This window comes from Nyctereutes procyonoides, unplaced genomic scaffold (genome assembly GCF_905146905.1).
Source record: "Nyctereutes procyonoides isolate TBG_1078 unplaced genomic scaffold, NYPRO_anot_genome, whole genome shotgun sequence".
Classification (NCBI taxonomy): domain Eukaryota; kingdom Metazoa; phylum Chordata; class Mammalia; order Carnivora; family Canidae; genus Nyctereutes; species Nyctereutes procyonoides.
In genome coordinates, this window is record NW_026575037.1 from 3,679,028 (window position 1) to 3,701,147 (window position 22,120).

Here is a 22,120-nt window from a genome sequence, read left to right on the forward strand (position 1 = left end):
CAATTACAATACTCTAAGCAGGTCCACACCATATTTCTCCTCCCCACTAACTCCCCAACAACTAGATCCCTGAAGCTAGCAACTTTCTATTACTACCACTAACCAGTGATAGAACTTCAGCTAACAGGTTTAGTTCTCTGATTTTTTGTATTCTGCTCTCTTTCTGACCCTTTATGATTTCAATACTTTGTACGCTATGCATCTAAAGTAATATTTTTATACATTTTATCTAAAATAATATTGATCTAAAATAAATAAAATGCTGACAGAGGATTTTCAATTTATTTAGTCCATCAAATTGTTAGAACTAGAACTGTATTCTGAGCTATAGTACTTTCTTTGATGTAACCATTCAACACAAGTTTCAAAATAAAGAACTGATTAACCCTCAACTCATGCCTAGTAACTAATCTTATGTGTTCCACAACTGCCCCTCCATTTCCAGAGGCACTTTCATCAGACACAAGGTACAGATCCATATTTTAACCAGTGTTTCCAATTTTTAGTCTTTGTATAGTGATAATATATTAGGTAGGCTCTATGCAAGAATATGATTGAAAAACTAATCTAAAATGGAGAATGTAAGTATAAAAAAAATAATGGCGATTTGGGGCTTGGTCTACTTAATGACTTCTTTATGCTCTTTTACAAAATCAAAATGAATCCTACTATTATCTCAGTAGTAACAGTTCATGAGAAAAAAACAGTATTTTTTTCTTTTACTGGATAGACCTGATCTTTATGTTTTGATAAATGCTATTAAAACAGACTTAACATTTTAGTACAATTATGTTCATTAGACAACAAAGCATTCTTACTATGATATATAAAAGTCTTTTATTATTTATTACATCTACATTTCCAAATTATTGTTCCAACCAATTCAGGAACTTGTAAATATCTTTAGTATAGTTACCATAGTTTCAGGGTAAGGGAATGGAATAGGTAGACATAAAATGGCTAAGGAGTAATTTCAAACATAAATCCTTGGTCTCCTCTCTAAAGATTATAATTTGGTAAGATCTGTGATAGCATCTTGACACAAATAACTTTTCAGTTTCTCAGACTTCAAAAATCACTGTTCTAATCCTATTTTTCACAATGTATTATAATTTATTTGCTTGTCTATCTTCTCTAACAGACAGTGACATCCTGGAAAGGTAGGATTTTTATTTTTGTATGCACAGTAATAAATAGATTTTTAAAATAAGTGTAAAGTTAATAAATGAATGCTAGAATTCTAATGGAAATAATTCTAGGTACCCTGATAAGCATGATACAAAAATAATTTTTTTTTTTTAAGAATAATTACAAGCTCCAGCTCCTCTAATCAGTAGTTATTTTCCTTCCAGGGACTGTGAGAAACCACTAGATACATATTTCACATTGTATAAGTAGATTGATATAGTTAAACAGGAGAGTACAAGGTCTTATGTTGATCAGTATCACAGCATTCTAGGCATTGTGAGTGTACTAAGTTACCACTTAACTGCTGGTCTCACAGATGTTTCAAACCACCAGCTTCCAAGTGCTGATGCTCCCTTTACAAGTGTCTTCTAACAAGCTTCTATTCAGAATCCAATGTTCCAGAGTAATATAAAATTAAGTGGCTGTCTTGTTTTTATTTTCTGCAACTTAAATTTGGTGCAGATCTTTCTGTATACGTTAATCCATCAACCACCTAATCATCTGTCCATCTATCTGCCCATGCAAGTAGGGTTACTATTTTATATCCATTACAGTTTGAGTTAAACACAGCTTTTGGTTCTTTGAAAAAAATCATTGTCTTCCGGCGGCCCTGGTGGCGCAGCGGTTTAGCGCCGCCTGCAGCCCAGGGCGTGATCCTGGGGACCCTGGAATGAGTCCCATGTCCGGCTCTCTGCATGGAGCCTGCTTCTCCCTCTGCCTTGTGTCTCTGCCTCTCATTCTCTCTCTCTGTGTCTCTATGAATAAATAAATAAATTTTAAAAAAAAAATCATTGTCTTCATTTGCAAAATATTTTTTGGCTGGATATACAACTTTGTGTTAAATTTCTTTTAGCACTTTAAATGTGTCAGTGCCTCCACTGATTTTTGGCCAGTATCGTTTATGAGAACTCTATAATAATTTTTAGCTTCCAGTTTCCATAATTTCTTTCACTCTGCCTTCAAGATTTCACTTTGTTTTTAGTATTTTGACCTATGATATAAGTAGTATTTTTGGTCTGCTTTTGATTTCATCCTGTTTGAGGTTCTGTGAGCTTCTGGTATCTGTGATTTGTTATTTTTCATCAGTCTTGGAAATTCTGTGTCTTTATCTCTTCAAATGTCTTCTGTCCTTTTCTCTTAATGCCAATTACAAGTGGGTTTGTATAATATTATCCAACAAATCTTGGCTATTGTGTTCAATTTTTCCCTCCCATTCTCTCCTTTATGTTTCATTCTGGATAATTTTTATTGACCTACCCTCAAGTTCATTTTGTTTTTTCTTAGATTATATCCAATTTGCTTATGAGCATATAAAAATTCATTTTTGATATCAAGATTTATATTTTTCGTATTTCCATTTCACTTTTTAAAAAGACTTTCCATCTCTCGGGTAGCCCAGGTGGCTCAGTGGTTTAGCGCCGCCTTCCACCCAGGGCGTGATCCTGGAGACGGGGGATCAAGTCCCACATCGGGCTCCCTGCATGGAGCCTGCTTCTCCCTCTGCCTGTGTCTCTACCTCTCTCTCTCTCTCTCTCTCTGTGTATGTCTCTCATGAATAAATAAATAAAATCCTTAAAAAAAATACTTTCCATCTCTCAACTGAGACTCTTCATCTTTTCACAAGCATCTTGTCTACCTTTCACACTATATCCTTTAACATAATAATCAGTTATTTAAAAATCTGTCTCAGACCCTAACATCTGGGTGACTCATAAATCTATTGATTTCTTTTGAGTCTTGGTAATGGAATTCTTACTCATACTATTTGTAGTCACATACTTTTTTACTAAACATAAGTGATCATGTATAGAACAGTAAATACTGAAGTAAACGGTATTTCTGCTTGGAATTAAGTACAGCTGTTTTTCTTTCAGGCCATTAGTGTGAGTGGATCAATCAATTTAGTCAGTGTTTAAACTGCATTTCAGTTTTAGGTGTTAAATTCACCATTAAGTATACCACAGGCTTCAAATCTTTCCAGCCATGAGCTATTATCACCTTGTGCTTTGTGTGGTTCTGAGTCAAAAGAAATTTTTCTCTGGATTCCTGTTCTACTCTTGCCTTTTTACCAGTTTTTGCATATGAGCCAAAGAGAGGGTCCTTCTTCATGCTACTGTCCCTCCCTCAGTGGTAGATAGCTCTTACTTGTTCTGTTTTGGTTTTTTTGGTGGTGGCTACTTTTCTGGATGATTTTTGGGTTTTCAGTAGCAGGATTCTGTTTGGAGCAGGAGATCTCAGTTCATCTGGTCCATCATACATCTTAGGAAGGGTTCATATGCCTGAGCTTCCCGTGTGGGGGTCTTCTTAGGATTCCAACCCCTCACCATTACAGCAGCCAAATTCTACATCATATCTGACACACATTTTAGGCAAGACAGAGTTTCATGCCACTTTATCAGTGGAAGTAGATCTCTCCTGTGTACTGATGCGGGATTCCGGGCTCAAGAAGTTTTCTTGCTCCTTTTCCAATAACTTAAAGTTTCTGCTCCATATGAGAAGACGATCCAGAGAAATGATGAAGTTTTGTGTTGGTTTTTCAGCAGGGACTGATTATTTTGTGAACTCCTGCGTGCCCGATGTAGGCTACTGTCCTGACCCATTCATTCTTGTTAGCAGCCAGTAGTAGGAGATGGAGAAGAGCATATGAGTTAAGTGTGCAATCCCCTTGTATTTCGGGCATACATATTTGCCAACCCATACTTGGCTTTTAAGAATGCATTAAAATTTTAGCTCATTTCTTCTTACCAGCTTCTATGGTGGCTACTTCTTCCTCTTGTGGTCTGCAAATGGTGAATAGTTCATGTGTCCCATCTTTCCTTGGAAGGGCTTGTCATTCCTTGGAATTCAGTTCCCATGCCTTGTGACCTCAGCTCTCTGACAGGGGTCAAGAAAAGTTATAATTTTGTAGCTCATACAACCTTTTCTGTTTTTAAGATGAGAGTAACATTTTCTGGTGGTTTTCTACATACAAAGCAAAAGCAGAACTCCCAATGTGCCTATCTTTTGACAATATTTTCTTATCACATCTATGAAATACACATTCTAAATTCCTGCACTCTTACCAAAAAACTACACTGATTCTGCCTGGTGCAGTGTTCCTTTTTGTTCATATCAGTCTATAATAGTAATAGCTCCATCTTTCCTTGTTCATATCGCAGTACCATTTTTTAACTATCCTGACTGGAATTTTTTAGTATATATATATACTGGCAAACTTGGTCTCATAATCAGTTGGCTGTCACAACAACATCAGTATCACTATAAAGCCAGTTAGAAATAAAATCTGATAAAATGACTAGGGGAAAGAATATATACAAGGCAATCAATTTCAAGTTGATAGAAGGCAAAGAATATTTGGTCAGCAAAATCTCAGGTATCTTTATTGGATTAGTAATCTGAAAAAGGCATTTACCTAGTTTTCTAGAATGGTAAAAAACTGACAGAGAGACTTAACAACAACTAAAGAGTGATCTTGCGGTAAGGAAAAGAAATCAGGAAACAGATGTGTAAACTGTGGGGAACAGACCCAAACATGGGTTTGAAAGTGACTGGTATGGACTGAGAGGCAGATAGGACTAGAGAAAAACAGAAAAGAAAGGAAAAGGAAGAGGAGGAGGAGACAGAGAAAAATGGAGACTGACAGAAGGGAAGGAAGGAAATGAGAAATACAAGAGGGAGAAAGAGAAGGGGGAAGAAGGAGGATGGAGGGAAGAGAAACAAAAGGAAGGGAAAGGAGTTGACAGAGAAAAAGAGAGCACTAGACAGAGAGCATGAGCAAGCATGTACACGCAATAAAGTTTTTGAGATGCTCAACTTCTTTCTATACCCACAGATAGTTTTATAACAGTAGAGGGTCTAGGTTTTCAGATTCATGTATGAATTTATGAAAAAAAAATCCCACATCTTACCAAAACTCCTTTGTGTCATAAAATATATTATTTCTTTACAAACAAAAATATTTTTATGGAACACTGTACAATAATTTATTTAAAAACTAATCCATCAATTCAAGCATTTAGTTAGAACCTAATTTGTGACCAGTAATAGCCAATCATTGACTCTCTAACATCTATAACCATCCACTTACATCTTTACTCAATTAGGTAGATTAAAAGCTTCTACTTTTTTGCTTAAAAGAATACTGAAAAACTACTGCCTCATAAATTTCTAAGTCATTGTCTATAAAAATTTTCATCATATAAATATTTTGTAAGCTGTCATTTGTAATGTATTTATGTAGTAACATTTTAAAATATGAATTCAGTGTATCTAGTGACATCTAAATATCATAGAAATTTGATGATCAACATCTTTAAAAAATACATGAATAAGCTATTATTTAATAATGGAAATTTTTACATATCTTTTCCTTGAATTTATATTCATATTCTCCTTGGAAAATAAAATTCATCCAACTGATTTAATTTCATTTCCTATGACCAAAATGCTCTAATTGTAAGAAATTCTTCCCATATGAATTATTATTAAAATTATTAGTTGTACACAACTGATAAAAAACTACAGTACATTTTGATAATTATGTTATTAAACAAAAGTAGTAATTTGTTGGAAATCTATGTCTTCCCAAGATGTTATGGCATCCCCTCTCTCTGTGCCCTCTGTCCCCATTTTGTTCTGGTAACTGTAAATAAATATTATATACTCTTAGAATTCTATTCTTATTGTTCAGCCTTATTTTGATTATTCACTTACTTCTATAATTATATAGTCATAGAAATGGAAAGTTTTCTCAACGTGTTAAATCCCAAGGTTATATGTCAAAATTCATATAGCAATCTACCATCATAAAGTAATTTTAATGATATGTCATTCTGATTAGGCTATCTTCAATTTTATTGAATGCAAAGATTTGGAACTATGCACCTGTTACTTAACAATTAAGAGTAATTTAAAGTCACAATTTTTGCAAAGTACTAAAATGGTTTTACCAAAAATCAAATCAAATATACAGGGCCACAATCCTTTATCACAAGCACTTAGAGCAGATAAGTTTTATAATTCTGAATTTTCCCTATTTTGACAGGAAATATGCTTCATATTATGTAACACTCTCATTTAGGTTTATGTCAGCATCCTGTAATCAAATATATTGATATTTCTGCTGAAAAACTTATGAAGAATTACACTAAGTAGGATATATGTATCTTTATATATGTGCTTTAGACCTGATGTCATCAAATGAGCAACAAATTTTTGTTATTCAAAGCCTTCTGGATTTTCACACTGCAGATACCAGCATATGGAACAGCATTAATATGCCAATTATTAACATCTTCTCAAAAAGGATGCAAAAACCGCAGAAACTGTAATTTTAATATAATTTAGCCAAAAAAAAGAGTTTCGGGTGCACTATTTTACTTTTCAGCTATTTTATGTTTTAAATATGTATTTTTTGTCAAAACCTGACTATGTAGATTTAATTCATCAACTTATATATTAAAAACAACCATTTATTCTGTCAGATTATGTTCTTGAATTCAAATTAAAGTGCTAATATGCATCCCTATAAATACCACACTTTTGAATTCTGATTCTGAAACAAATAAATGGATAAACAGGGTACAAAGTTTATTGCTCAACTGAAATAAAAAGATCCACATTCAATACTTAGTGTTAATGGGCTCTTTGCTTTGCTTCCACCAATAGGACTTAAGAATAAGGAACATGCATAGATTTTTTTTAAGACAATACTCAGAAGGAAGAAGTCCTTTAAAGAAAAAACTTCACCACTTTATTTCACTCAACCAATATTTAAAGTAAAAGTACTATAACATGGTATAAAACATACTTTCTCTAATTGCGAGGTTTCACTCTTAATACAAATATCTGTAAGACAAAGAATGATAGGAAGTTACTTTACTAACCACATTTAGAATTGTCTCCTTGTTTGATGATAATCCTGAGGTTTATACAGCCTGAATAAACAATTTTCTAACATGGGTTTTTCAGAATATTTAAAGTATTTCACACTTAATTCAATGTACCATATTAAGATCCACAATAACGTGAGATATGCTTTTCGTTTGGAAAACAGGACAATAGCTAGTGTAAAAGTCGAAATGAGAACAGGCATGACACCTCAAGTTTCAGTGTCAGGCATACCAACAGACATATGAAACTCTGGGATATAAAACTAGATGTAAGTTTCTGTACACAGTCGAGTACTTTTAGTGTCCCATAAGAATGTTCTTATTCCAGTTTGAAGACTTTTGTTTTACATTACATGCCAAGCATTCAGTGTGTCTTTCTATACATGAAAAAATTTTAAAGCATGTGTATAAACATACTAATTTTATGCACATTTTTTTTCTGTGCTTTCAGACAAGCAGAAGCCAGTGAAGGTGATAATAACTGGCTGTATATCACTGCTATTCTATATATGTAATGATTTTTTATAGGCAGAAGTTTAGTTAGAGTTTTGATAACTATGTAGGGAAATGGCTTTTATTCATTCAATATCATACAACTTCACAGAACAGTGTATTAATCAGCCATTGCCATAAAATTGCTGTATAATAAACTATTCCAAAATTTAGTACCATACAATCTTCATTTATTCTCATGGAATGAGGGATAGCTTAGGGTTGGCTGATTTCAGTTCACCTTGTTTATGTGTCTGGAGTTTGAATTATCTGGCTGGGACAAGTAGGTACTGCTCTGAGTGTCTTCCTTCCTTCCCCCTGGGACCAACAGCTAGCTTGAGCATGTTCTCCTCATGATGATGGCACAGGGCAAGAGCAAGAAAGCCCAATTGTGCCAGCAATTTCAAACTCCCGGTCAATGTCAACCTAACGTCACTTAGGCCAAAGCAAGTCACCAGTCAAACACAGAGTCAAGAGTAGGGTTGTTTCCCACCATGCCAAAGCACTGTTTCATGGCAAAGCACATAGATATGGGGAGGGGTAAAGAATTCAGACCATTAATGTAATTTACTATAAATGTTAAAATCTAAAACAAATCTTTCAGCATCTTACAATAGCTTAATATTGATTAAAAGAGACTAATGAAATTGGCTCTTTGTTAAAGTAAAATTAGTAGAATTTAAAATGTGGTTTATATACCTTATGATTATTCCAGAACCACTAACAGAGGAAGAGTGATTCTTAAAATGTTAACGGTTTAAGCACTGTATTTATGCATTAGAAGGTAACAAAATTTGAGATAGTAATTACTAAATACAAAGAAAGTAGCTTAAATAGCCTTTTAAAGTTCTTGGTTTATACTACTGACATGGTAATCTATATATTCCTCTTAACCCAGGATTACAGGAGGTGGAGGGAGATTGGTCACACTTAATTCAATTAAGTTCTTCAGGAAAATATTTTCAGTTTCTAAGGAGTATCTGTAACTCAGATACCAGTGGCTAAATTTTATATTTTCTGCAGTAGTCCTTTATAATACACAGCATCTTCTTCCATCTTCATTCTAATTGTCTCACTAAAGAAATAATCTGTAACATATAATTCATCACTCTACTGTGTACAGTGTATAAAAAGAAACCTAACCTTATAAGCAGAATGTGAAAATACCGAATAAATGTTTAAATTCAGAAAAATGATTTCAATTTTCTAACATGGGTTTTTCAAAATATTTAAAGTATTTCATATGACCAATTTTCAATAATCTACAACTCTAAGCCACGTGTAAAGTCAATTTTTTAAAACCTCAATAAGGAACAACACATTTTCTGGAACCCTTTAAGTAAATCACATATCAGGGCATAAAAACCTTCTCCTATTAAGTGAATATTTGTATAAACAATGCTAGTCTTGCTTTGGCATTGGACTGATTCTAAACATTTCCTTAAACATAACTCATCCTAACTGTAGGTGCTTACAAAAAAAAATAATGATATAGCTCAACCTGAAACCTTAATAAACCACTGGAAATGGAAACAATGATTGAATAGTTTTGAATAAATGTCAATCTTTCACAAACAAAAACTTGAGAGAGACTACCATATCTGTTCACTTATAACTGCCAAGATATCATTGAACTTTAAGAAATTTCCATGGAAATATCTTAAAAGACATCAAGAAAAATAAACTACTTAATGGTATTTTGTATAAATGTCTATATGCTAAATTTTTAGCATTTTGTTTAAATTAGTTTACATTTTTCCACCTTTTTAAAAAAACTTTCTTTCTGACTTGGAAAAATAGCCTGCATACAGTATGTGAAGTTTTAATCCCCGTGTAACTAGTACACTAGTTACAAATACATTATTCCTGAAACTAAAAAGCTGATATAGATCACATTGTTTCTCCATTAGGTAAATATCATACTTGTATAATAATTATTCACCTTTCTCATCATTGTGGCTGAATTATATATTCCTGAGGTAATGAATATATTCCTAAACAATAGTTTGTTTTGCATGTTCGCAAATAGAATTATACCTTCTTCTGTGACTACCTTTCATTCAACATTTATGCTTATTATTCATCTGGATTCATGGAGCCACAGTTCATTTATTCTCACTGCTGAGTGTTTCACAGTATGAATGTACAAACAATGCTATTACATGCATTATTTAAATACGTATTTTTCTAAGGCAGGGATCTCAAACTTTAGAGCGCATAAAGAATTACCTGGGGAGCTTGCTGAAAACCAAAACAAACAAAACAAAAAACACAAAACACACCAGGTTTCTGGAGTCCACCTTCAGAAATTCTGATTCAGTAGATTTCTTATCAGTTCCTAAGTAATGCTGATGCTAACTGTTATGCAGACTATACTTTGAGAATCAAGGCTATAGGGCATAATTATCATTTTCTTATTTAATTGAAAGAGTTCTTCATGAAATCTGAATACTAATACTTTGTCATTTATAGGTATTCTAAAGATTTTCCCTCAATTAATGACTTTTGAAAAATTATTTTTTTCAGGTATTATCTGATGAACAAAAGTTTTTAATTTTATTATAGACAAATTTAAGTTTATTCACCTTTCATTTATGGTTTATACTTTTGTGACTAAAGCCTTCCTAACATAAGATTATGAGGATATTTTCTCTCATATAATCTTCTAGATACTTTTGGAATCTTTCTATTCACATTTAGGTCATTTGATCAACTGACTTTGTGTACTGCATGTGATAAAGTTAAAATTTCCAAAACAATTGTGAGAGTATGGAAATTCTGTATTTTCCAAATAATCACCTTTGCCAGGTATCAAATGTCCATACATCTCTGAGCCTCTTGCTGGTTCTGTTCCACCAATCTATCAATCCTGTGCCCAAATAAAACTGTTTTTATTTACCATTCCTTAACTTTGTTTCAAATGTGTCCATTGTAAAGAATAGATTATTACCATTTAAACATTTTAACTAGTCTCTTAATCCCAGGCTTTTAAATTTGGAGGGGAAAAGAATAAAGAAATAAATTTGGAGGGAATAAGCCATTTCCACTTACTATAATTAGCTATATTTGAATTTCTATCAGTTTTTTTTTCTGTTTTTTAATTACTCCAAACATTTTATGTCTTTTATTTACTCTTTCCTCTCCTGTTCTTTTGGATTAATCAAATATTCTACTCTTCCCAAACATACAATACATTTCGATTTTGTACTTTGGTTCTATTATTTTATTGGCCTCTTGAAAAATCATATCATTTATTTCATATATCCCAAGTGTGTGTGGTGCTTACTCAATGAGTTTCATAAACTGAATGATGATCACATCTATTAAATTAGTTACAGACAAAAAGATAACTAACTTTAAATATCTCTGCATTTAGAGGTGCCTGGCTAGCTCAGTCAGAAGAGCATGCAACTCCTGATCTCAGGGTTGTAAGTTTGAGCCCCATGTTGGGTGCAGAGATTACCTAAAAGTAAAATCTTAAAAACAAAAACAAAAACAAACCTTAATAAATAAACACCTCTTCATTTAATGTAAATACAAAATTTCATGTAAAGTCAGTTTCTAAAAATACTTTGCAGCTACGGTGCTATTTATAGGCTAGAAAGCAAAACACATAAATAGGTGAAAGATCCACCAGGTACTTCAAAGTTGGTTTTAGATTTTAGCACTACCAAAAGTAGATTGCATGACAAAGTAATAGAACACTTCATTTCTGGAATACTGACTTTATGCCTGTCACTTCCATTTGAATTCACTTAGAAATTTGAAAATAAAATATTGTTAATATTTTTTCCCTTATTATCTATGCAATAGGTAATATTCATGAATGCTATGACATTAATCCAAATTTATTAAATATTCAGAAATGTAATGTATTCAAATGTGAAAGAAAAGACATCATTCCCACTGGCAGGTGTTGTATAAAATAAAAGTACAGTTTTATAAAACTAGAAAGCCTAAAACTTTTCTTATTACTTAAGAGAGAAATTATAGTAAAAGACCTCTCAAGCACTTACATATTTATCTTAAGTTTCTCCGTATTAAATATTAAAAAAATAATTAAATTAGGTTTCACAGCCCCTTAAACTAAACAACAGCTTCTTAAGTTGAAAGGAAATAATTATATTTTGGCGTATGGAGATAGAGATCTAAAGATATTCTAAGCTTGTATGTGTTTTATATAGCATAGATGTCCATCTTTTAGAATCAACTCTAATTTTATAAAGAAAAAAACATATTCTAAATAAGGAAAAATGCTTATTGGCCTCATCAAGAAAGCTGTATCTAACTATCTGTGAAAAGACACCTGCAAAACTATTACCATACTGCCTCTAAAGAGGCAGTGTAATGATGCCTGGTGAGTAAGAACTTAAGCTTAATGTGTTATATATGAAAGCTGAGAGTGAGGATATAATCTTGTACTGTTTATACAATTAAATTTACACAAATTTAATTGATTACATCAATTTTAAAAGTTGAAGATGCATATATATCAGATATATTAAGTACCTATACTCAGAATCAAGAAATCTTTATGGGAGAAGCTTTATAAATTCTTCTGAGTTGGGGTACCTGGGTGACTCAGTTAAGCATCCAACTCTTGACTGTGGCTCAAGTCATGATCTCAGAATCATGGGACTGAGCCCTGCATCAGAAGGACAAGTAAAGCTTGTCTTCCTCTCTTTCCGCTCCTCCCCATGCTCGCCTGCCCATTCTCTCCCTCTCTCTCTCAAAAAAACTCTTCTGAGTAAAAATTTTCAAAGTAAACATGACTCAAGTATAAGGAATATTGAAGAAAATCATTGAGGGCTTAGAACAAAAGCAAAGGAATCTACATTCTCTAAGTAATAAGCAACTGGAAGTTTTTGAGTAAGGGAAGTAATATAGATATTTAAAAATAAATTTACCATCAACAACAAAATACAAAAAGATTATCTTTTCCTTTTGAAGACTAAGATATTATACCAATCACAAAACTACAAATATTAAAAATGAGAAAATAAATGATGTTTTTATGCATATGAACTATTTTTCGGCTTACTAAAAGTAAAAAAGAATTCACAATAGTTGAAACTAAACGTGTTTATTGGTAATAGTTAAATAAGATATTTCAGAATTCCTGTTTGTTCTAGAAACAGTATTCTTTCCCAGTGAATATGTTATTAGCATAAATGCCACTCTAAAATCAGAATAGTAATAACCTTACCTTTGATTTGTATCACTAACTTCTGGGGGGGAATAAACTATTATTACCTTAAAAAGAATGCCTTTAGGAGTACCCATATTTGTTATAGTAATTATAGTTTTAAAAATTGCAAGATGAGGGTAGCCCAGGTGACTCCGTGATTTTGCACTGCCTTCAGCCCAGGGCCTGATCCTGGAGACCTGGGATCAAGATCCATGTCAGGCTCCCAGCACAGAGCCTGCTTCTCCCTCTGCCTGCATCTCTGACACTCTCTCTCTCTGTGTCTCTCATGAATAAAAAATAAGTAAAATATTTTTTTAAAAAAAGCAAGATGAGTCAAACCACAGATTGTTTGATGTTCTTAAACCACAGATTGCTAGGAGTTCTAATTTAGTCTTACAATGCTCTCCCAAACTGGGTTTAGAGAAGAAAATCAGAGAAAAACTGTTTTTCTACCTTTTTTTACTCAATAAGAAAATATCGTTTAGTAACCAAGTAATAGATAATTAATAAACACTTTCACCATTATGTTAAAAATATTATCCTGTCTTCTGGTAAAAACATGCTTCAGATAATCTCTGTGATTAAGAACAGATTTTTAAATGGTTTAAAATAAAATTCAAGACTTTTTTCTCAATATTAACCACAAAAAGAGTTTAAAATCCTTAGTCTTCTATTTTCAAGGAGATCATAATTTATGATTTGATATTTTAAAAGAAGTGCTTAAAAAATGCTTAAGAATTTTTAGTACACTGGAAGCAATTTTTCACATTATACTCTCCAATTAAAAAACAAAAACAAGACATCTTTTTATATTATGGTAAAAGGTAAATGAATAAAGTGATGAAGTAAGAAAGAGGAAAGAATTAACTGTACCAAATAGAAATATATTATTAAAATGAAGATAGGCAAGGAAACTTAGAATAGCACAATGCATCACTACCCGGTAGGTGGGATCCACAGTACCCTTATACCTTATCGTAGGGAGTCAAAATGTAATTGGTGGGTAGCTTACTTAGTCATTCATTCTCTATTTCTTTTAACTACAAAGCAATGTTTAAAAATGTACAGCCCACTCCTAATGTCAAATGTATCATCACAAATGATATTTAGTAAGCAATCCAATGAATGTGACTGTACTTCTCTAAGTGGAAAAATAAATGGCACAGTTAAAGACTGAGGTTTTCCAGTTTAAAGAAAAACATTTAGACAATAGTCTAAATTCTAAGAAAACTGCAATTCTAAATGAAAATGATGCAATAAAAGTCACAGTTTTCCAAGTGATACAAGTTTTTATGATTAAATGCATGTTTTGAATCAGTAAAGGACACAATTAAAGGCAGTGAATAAAGTAAGGACTACTGGCTTCATTAATGCCTTGCTACAATACTAAAAACCTATTTCAAAGACAGAAAATATAAGTCCTTAACTCATATGAAATTGCATTGTGCTGGATAGGGCTGATGACCTCAGCATCCATTCCTACCATCTTATTTAAGCCTAGGGAGGTTGGAAAGTCAAAAACTATATTGCCCAGATCTTCTTAAAGTTATGCTTCCAGATGTGAATGACTTTCTAGCATGGCGATGCACTTATGTAAGATCTGAAAAATAGAAACGTGGTGGTCATTCTGCTTTGGATATTCCTACTTGCAAGCATCATTGTAAAGATGTGGAGAGTTTCTAATGTAATATTCTAATGTCCAGTTTCTAGTTCTATATCAGTTATAGTGAATTATTTCTGATCTCTGGATGATTGCAATGGCATAAGGTTCTTGAACTCAACATATCTTGATCTGGTTTGGATGAAAAAGAAGAAAAGGTTTTCTTGGTCAAATGATGCTCATGGTAAGTTAAGAATCATTCTAAGAGGCTCAGCCTACAGATATCTAATGCTTCCAACAAGTAAGTTCGAGTAACAATGTTAAAGAACACTGGAAATACAGGGTTTTCTGGTCAGAAGTACCACACACACACACACACACACACACACACACACACACACACACACCTTGAAGAAAAGGACAAACATTTAACCAGACCCAAATTTAAAAAGAAAAAAAAAAAAAGGAGAGGGAGTAAGAGAAGACAAATGATCAGTTAGGAATGAAAGAAAGGACAGAACACTACTACTAAACCTACAGAAATTAAAAGGATTACAAGAGAACTTAAACTAGTTTAGAACTTGTTAAATATATGAACTAGTTTATTACAACAAATTAGAAATATTAAACGTACAAATTCCTAGAAAGTCAGTAACTACCAAAACTAATTTCAGGATGAAACAGAAAATCTGAATAAATGTGTAAGAGGAAATTTAATTGGGAATTTTAAATAGTCTCATGAAGTCCAAGTCCAGATGGTTTCACTGATAAATTCCATCAAATATTTAAAGAAGAAACTAATACCAACTCTTTACAAACCTATTCAGTAAACAAAGAAATACTTCCCAAATCATTATATAAGGCCTTATAGAGGTACTTTGCTATCAAAGCCAGAAAACACCATAAGAAAGTTAAATACACCAAAAATACTTAAAATATTAGGAAACTCACTCCGGCAACATATAAAAAGGTTTTTATGCCATGGCCAAGAGAGATTTTTCCCAAGAATGGAAGGTTGGTTTAACATTCAAAACAACAATATCCCATATTAGTACAATAAAGAACATAAACTACAAGATTATCTCACTAGACACAGAAAAAGCATTTGACAAAATCTAATACCCATTCATAATAAATACTCTTAGCAAACTAGGAATAGAAAACTTAACCTGATAAAGGGTATCTACAAAAATCTCACAGCTAATATCATACTTTATTCTGAAGGAAAGACTGTTTTCCCCATAAGGTAAGAAAGTCCCCTCTGCCACTTCCATCCAACATTGTACATGGGCTTTTAGTTTAAAAAAGCAAAAACACATTCACATGGTAAAGGAAGAAATAAAATCATTTTAATTCACAGATGATGTGATCCTAAATGTAGAAAATCTCAAGAAATCTACAATAAAACTAAGAGGAAAAAATACACTAGAGCAGCCAAATTGGAGGATGCAAGATCAATATACAAAGACTAATTTTACTTCTGAACTCTAGCAACTAACAATTCAACAATAAAATTAAGAAAACAATTCCATTCACAGTACATTTTTTTTAAAGATTGTATTTATTTAATTCATGAGAAGCAGAGAGAGAGAGGCAGAGACGCAGACAATGACAGAAGCAGGCTCCATGCAGGGAGAGCCTGACGTGGGACTCGATCCTGGGTCTCCAGGATCATGCCCTGGGCTGAAGGCGGCGCTAAACTGCTGAGCCACCCGGGCTGCCCACATTCACAGTACATTTTAAAGTAATAAAATACTGTATGTTAAGTGGAATTTAAATAAACTTGAGGAAAAAAAATAAATAAAAAATAAAAGTAAAAAAATACTCTGGAATAAATTTAACAATATAAGTTCAAGACTTGTATACTAGGAATTATAAAATAATGATTAAAATGGTTTTTAAAAATGAGTTATAGATCAAATTTATTACAGATATAAAAATACCAACAATAAATATAGCAATTTTGTTTATTCTTTAAAGAAATATAATTCAACATCAGAAAATGTATATGTATAATTCCTGTCAAAAAATTGAGCCACATGATTATATCAACTATGGCCAAAAAGGCATTTAATGAAATACTGAAGTTGCTGCTAAGAAACAATAAAATGAATCATCTGAATTTAATAAAGACTACTTTCCGAAAGTAGATAACCTAGGGATGCTTGAGTGTTCAGTTAGCTGAGTATCTACCTGACTCTTGGTTTCAGCTCAGGACATGATCTCAAGGTCATGAGATCAGGCCTTAAGTGGGGCTCTGCGCTCAGCGTGGAGTCTGTTGGGAGATTCTCCACCTCTGCTCCTGCCACCCTCCACCTTGCACATGTACACATGTTATCACAAATTATAAATCAATCAATCAATCAATCAATCAATCTTGAGGAAAAAAATGAAACCACAGAAAGTAAGACTGATGCCTATTCAACTAAATGAAACAGATAAGTAACTATAACTAGTATCATAACACACCCTTGAAAGAGAAAGCAATAAATCACTGTAAAAGAAGAAATATAAACATCACATCAGCCGCCATCTAGTGGCTCATAGCTCAAAAACTCTACTAAAAAGCTACTATATTTAATTAGAAACATTTATAAGGTGCCTAGATATAACGAAAATATCTAAATATCAAAAGTTTTAATCTACTCTCAGTAAACAGTACTTAAAATAAGGAACAGAAAAAAAATTTATTTAAATAGAATCAAAAAATATACAAAGAAAAAAATTAACCAGAAAGATTCTGTACCTAAATGAGGTGAACTATAAAATCTCACTGCAGGATAGAAAATACCAACAAACAGAAAAATGCCCCCATGTAACTATGTGGGAAGATGTACTACCTTAATAATGCCAGTGGTTCCAAAATGAACAAATAAATACACTGCAACACAGAGAAATCCCAAAATAATTTGTCTAGAATCGGAAGAAAATAAATCTTAAAGCATAAATGGAAAAGCAAATGTAAGAATTAAGTAAGAAAAAAAAAGAATTAACTAAGAAATACATGACAATTTAAAACAGTAAGGGTAAACTGCCTTTGAGATGGCAAAGCATTTTTTAAAGTAAGTTCCCCAAGGGGCATCTGGGTGGCTCAGTCAGAAGAGCATGCAACTCCTCATCTCAGTTATGAGTTCAAGCCCCATGTTGGGTGCAGAGATCACTTAAGTATATAAACTTAAAAATTAAGGGCAAACCTCTCAGGACCTCTCTCACTGCTGAGGGCTTTCTTGTTATCTCTGCTTAATAAGCTTCTATCACTTTGCTCACTAAAAAAAAAAATAAATAATAAAAATAAAAATAAAAATAAAAATAAAAATACATGAATTCAATTACATTAAAAAATAAAATAAGGGATCCCTGGGTGGCTCAGCGGTTTGGTGCCTGCCTTTGGCCCAGGGCATGATCCTGGAGTCCCAGGATTGAGGCCCACATCGGGCTCCTGCATGGAGCCTGCTTCTACTCTGTCTGTGTCTCTGCCTCTCTCTGTGCATATGTGTGTCTCTCATGAGTAAATAAATAAATTCAAGAAAAAAAGAAAGAAAGAAAGAAAGAAAGAAAGAAAGAAGAAAGAAAGAAAGAAAGAAGAAAAGAAAGAAAGAAAGAAAGAAAGAAAGAAAGAAAGAAAGAAAAAAGATTTATCTTTACTAAGAAGGAAAAATTTTGAAGATGTTCATATCTGTAGGTATTTGTACAGAGTAAATATTGATAATAACTTCTAATCATAAATGATGGCCAATGGTTAGTGAGTTTGTTTATGAAATAGAAAATAACAATAAAACTCAACATCTATTTTATTTAAATGCATGATAAAGTATTAATAATGAAATTAACTAAACAATTATTAAGTACCATATTATAAAAGTTTTACAGAAAACATTTTCTTTTCACAATCCTCATGAAGTTCCAATGGGCTATCTCTACTTTAAGAATAAGGAATATGGGGGGATAAGTTAATCAATGTACTTAGTGATACAAAAGGGATTTGATAAGGAAGTTGTAGGCTCAAATGGGAAAGAATATCGTATATCATGAAAAAAAATTCTTTATGCTAATAGAGAATTCTACTTAAAGATACATGTTAGACCATATACTATTTGATTCTAACTATGAAATCATGTCAGGATATAAGGGAATAAATAAGTTGAAATAAGGAAAGAGTATAATAACAAATAAGATTTAATTTGTGCTTCTTTTTTTTAAGGGCAATTCTGTTTTCATTATACAGTACTAAACTTATCTTTAAAAAATGAGATTATCAATTAAAAAAGCAATCAAAGAGATTTCCTAATGCAGAAGTTAAACTAAAGGTCTTTGCTATTCTAGTAAATATTTAGGGAGAGTGGACAGATACAGAAGACAAAGGACTAGGTCAACCATATAATTTATCTTCCAACCCATAACACTTTTCAGAATGAAAGAAGACACTAATAGTAATTATGACAGTGTAAGTATAAACCATGACTGGCAAAGGCAGACATTTGGTCAATCTAGTTAAGAAAAATATTAGCAAAAAATTCTTTGCTATGATAATAACAGCTAACATGTTTTTGAATACTTCCTGTGTTACTCTGTATGCCATGTTGCAAAATTTTATCTGTCTTATTCTCTGCCTATACATGGGTGCTCTGTGCAAAGGAATATATATATATATATATATATACACACACACATACATATAGTCCTTCATTTGTTGAAGATTGAATAGATTTCCTTTAATTAAAAAAATGGAGTCCCATGTCTATATAGCTTAATCACTTAAACATCATTACGACCTAAGTTTATGAATAAGCATAAGTTCATGCGTGCAAAGACTTAGAGGAACAACAAAAATAATCAACAAACCATCTCTATGTATTAAACATGGGTGACAGAACACTGAACTTAAGGCACAGCAATAAATGAGTGACAATGGCACACTGCACACTTCTAACTTAGAGTCTAATAACAAAAGTAAAATTAAAGCCTACAAGGAAAGTTATTCATTTTAAAATACGGTGTTTTATCCTACCCACAATAGTCCTCTAACATCAAAAGAAGACAAAGATGTGTTAATTTCTTACCTGCACAGCCAAAAGCCAAATGGTATCTAGAAGAAGGGCTGAATTTAACACAGCATACATTAGCCTTCGCCTCAATGCTTGCCACTGAGTTGTCTAGGTTGGTAGACCATAGCTTCACTAAGACAATAAAAATGAAAATAATTAAAAAATACATTAGTAAATGCTTCTGTAAACTAGAAAGTCTGGTTATTGCTATAGTTGCCTTTTATACTAATCCAAAGCATTTTAGTTTACTAGGACCAAAAATATTTAAATTGAATGAGTAAAAAGACAATGTATTGAAACCAAGAGAACAGAGTTTCAAAGTCAGAAAATACCACAGACAAAAACTGTGCCGAGAGGTAACATGATCCCATAACTAAAGCATAAAAAAGGGGTTAAAAAAAAAAAAAGCAATATGGAGACACATGTATTTGTTTCAGTATTTTTTAAATGGTACCGCGGGGTGGGGAGACATCTGGCTGGCTCACTTGGTAGAGCATGTGACTCTTGATCTCAGGGTGATGAGTTCAAGCCCCATGTTGGGTATGGAGTCTACTTTTAAAAAAATGGTGTGTATTTTTCAAGTGTCATGGGCTAGAAGATGACTCATATAGTCATTCCACTCCAACACATATGCACACACACATACACACACACTTACACATACATTATCTATATCAGAAAGAAATGCCATTTTTTAAAGTAACTGGAAGCAGTTCTTGTTTTATCTTTCAATTAAGAATTCCATGATTTTAAAATTTTATGTAGTAACTCAGGTATATGATTTTAAGTATGTATAAAATAATGTTACAGCATTATTTAGCTAAACGTTAAATGTTTAATATTTGATTTTTAGGGGGCATCTGGGTGGCCTGATGGTTGAGCATCTCCCTTAGGCTCAGATTGTGATACCGGGGTCCTGGGATAGAGTCCCATATCAGACTCTCTGCAGGGGAGCCTGCTTCTCCCTCTGCCTATGTCTCTGCCTTTCTCTCTATGTCTCTCATAAATAAATAAAATCCTTTTAAAAATTTGATAGTCTATTCCAACAGTATACACTGAGAGTTGTAAAGATTAGGAACAAAAAACTGATCAGAGTAGGTCAGATGTGAGAGCAGAAACAGAAAGGTCAGCTGCTTTTTTGTAAGGTACCACCAAAGCAATCATTGTATCAGACATCAAAAAGGTCTTCGAAGACAATAGAATACACATAAAAAACAGACTTTTAAGATACTGGTTACAATCCTGGTTACATAGTACAATTAATAATGAACATTAACAGTAAAAATAACAAAAATCTTCCTATGCCTCTTTTCAGTGGGCCCCAATATCCTGTGCCATCCTGGAGAATACCCGCTTGGGCTTCAAGTACTGGCATTTGTTTAAAAGCTGTTTGGGTGGGGACACCTGAGTGGCTCAGTGGTTGGGCGACTGCCTTTGACTCAGGTTGTGATCCCAGGTTCCTGGCATCCAGTCCCACATCAGGCATCCTGCAGAGAGCCTGTTTCTCCCTCTGCCTTTCTCTCTGTGTGTGTCTGTCTCATGAATAAATAAAGTCTTAAAAAAAAATAAACGAAAGCACTTTGGGTGATTCCAATGTGCATTTGGGTTGAAAACCAGTATAAAGGGTGATCCCAGGGAGGCTCAGCGGTTTGGCGCCTGCCTTTGGCCCAAGGTGTGATCCTGGAGTCCCTGGACTGAGTCCCGCGATGGGCTCCAGGGATGGAGCCTGCTTCTCCCTCCTCCTGTGTCTCTGCCTCTCTCTCTCTCTCTCTCTCTATGTCTATCATAAAATAAATAAATAAATCTTAGAAAGAAAGAAAGAAGAAAGAAAGAAAGAAAGAAAGAAAGAAGGAAGGAAGGAAGGAAGGAAGGAAGGAAGGAAGGAAGGAAGGAAGGAAGGAGAAGGAAGGAAGGAAGGAAGGAAGGAAGGAAGGAAGGAAGGAAGGAAGAAAGAAAGAAAGAAAGAAAGAAAGAAAGAAAGAAAGAAAGAAAGAAAGAAAGAAAACCAGTATAAAGATAGAGGCATAGTAAATTTTAGAATCTTTTTAGTAATAATAGTATGTTGCTCTGTAAATAGGAATAAAAAAAAGTAAAAATGGTTCCAACTATCACTTCTATAAGATGGTATTTCCTGGAAATAGAGATTTTTCTCTGTGTAAATGGGATAATTTATCTTTTACAAGTGTAATTCCATAGAGAGTGTCTTTAAATATGTGGACACTGAATAAAAGTTAACCATTAAAAAAGTTATTTACAACCTAATCAACCTATTAGACTCCTAAGAGAAAAATAAGACAATATTAAAATAAAAGAATAAGAGTATTAAATAGCAATATTTGGTTTGTTTCACATTATTTTCTAATAGGACTCATGTGCTATTTTAATCAATATACAACTGTCCAGGCAATTAAGGAATACAGCTCTGAGATGAAATGGCTAGTGGTAATTAAAAGTCTGCATGTCAAATACAGCATTTATAGATTAGAATATGAGTGATAAAACTGTTATCTCAAAACATAGCAAGCCAAAGTTAATTCACAGCAAATATTTATGGAGCACCTACTATTTCCATAACCCCACTACTAATCGCTAAGAACCTTTATAAACAAGGTTTATACACCAGTGTTAAGACAATTAAATATGAGTAAGCATAGGAATGAACTAGAACAAAATGACAGTTAAATTACAAGTCTTTTTTTAATTTCATGGTAATTTT

The 22,120-nt window shown here is 32.9% G+C and overlaps 1 protein-coding gene across 7 annotated transcripts in view; it reads right to left on the minus strand.

The window, feature by feature from the left end:
* The window catches only part of COP1 (COP1 E3 ubiquitin ligase), a 246,944-nt gene that overhangs the window by 76,243 nt on the left and 148,581 nt on the right, over positions 1 to 22,120 (minus strand). For all 7 annotated transcript variants that reach the window (XR_008663627.1, XM_055319205.1, XM_055319201.1 and 4 more), the window contains one exon: positions 19,420 to 19,536. Coding sequence is in view for 6 of the 7 variants with exons in the window: in XM_055319205.1 (XP_055175180.1) it covers positions 19,420 to 19,536 (117 nt within the window). In the remaining variant the exon portion in view is untranslated. The remainder of the gene's footprint in view (positions 1 to 19,419; positions 19,537 to 22,120) is intronic.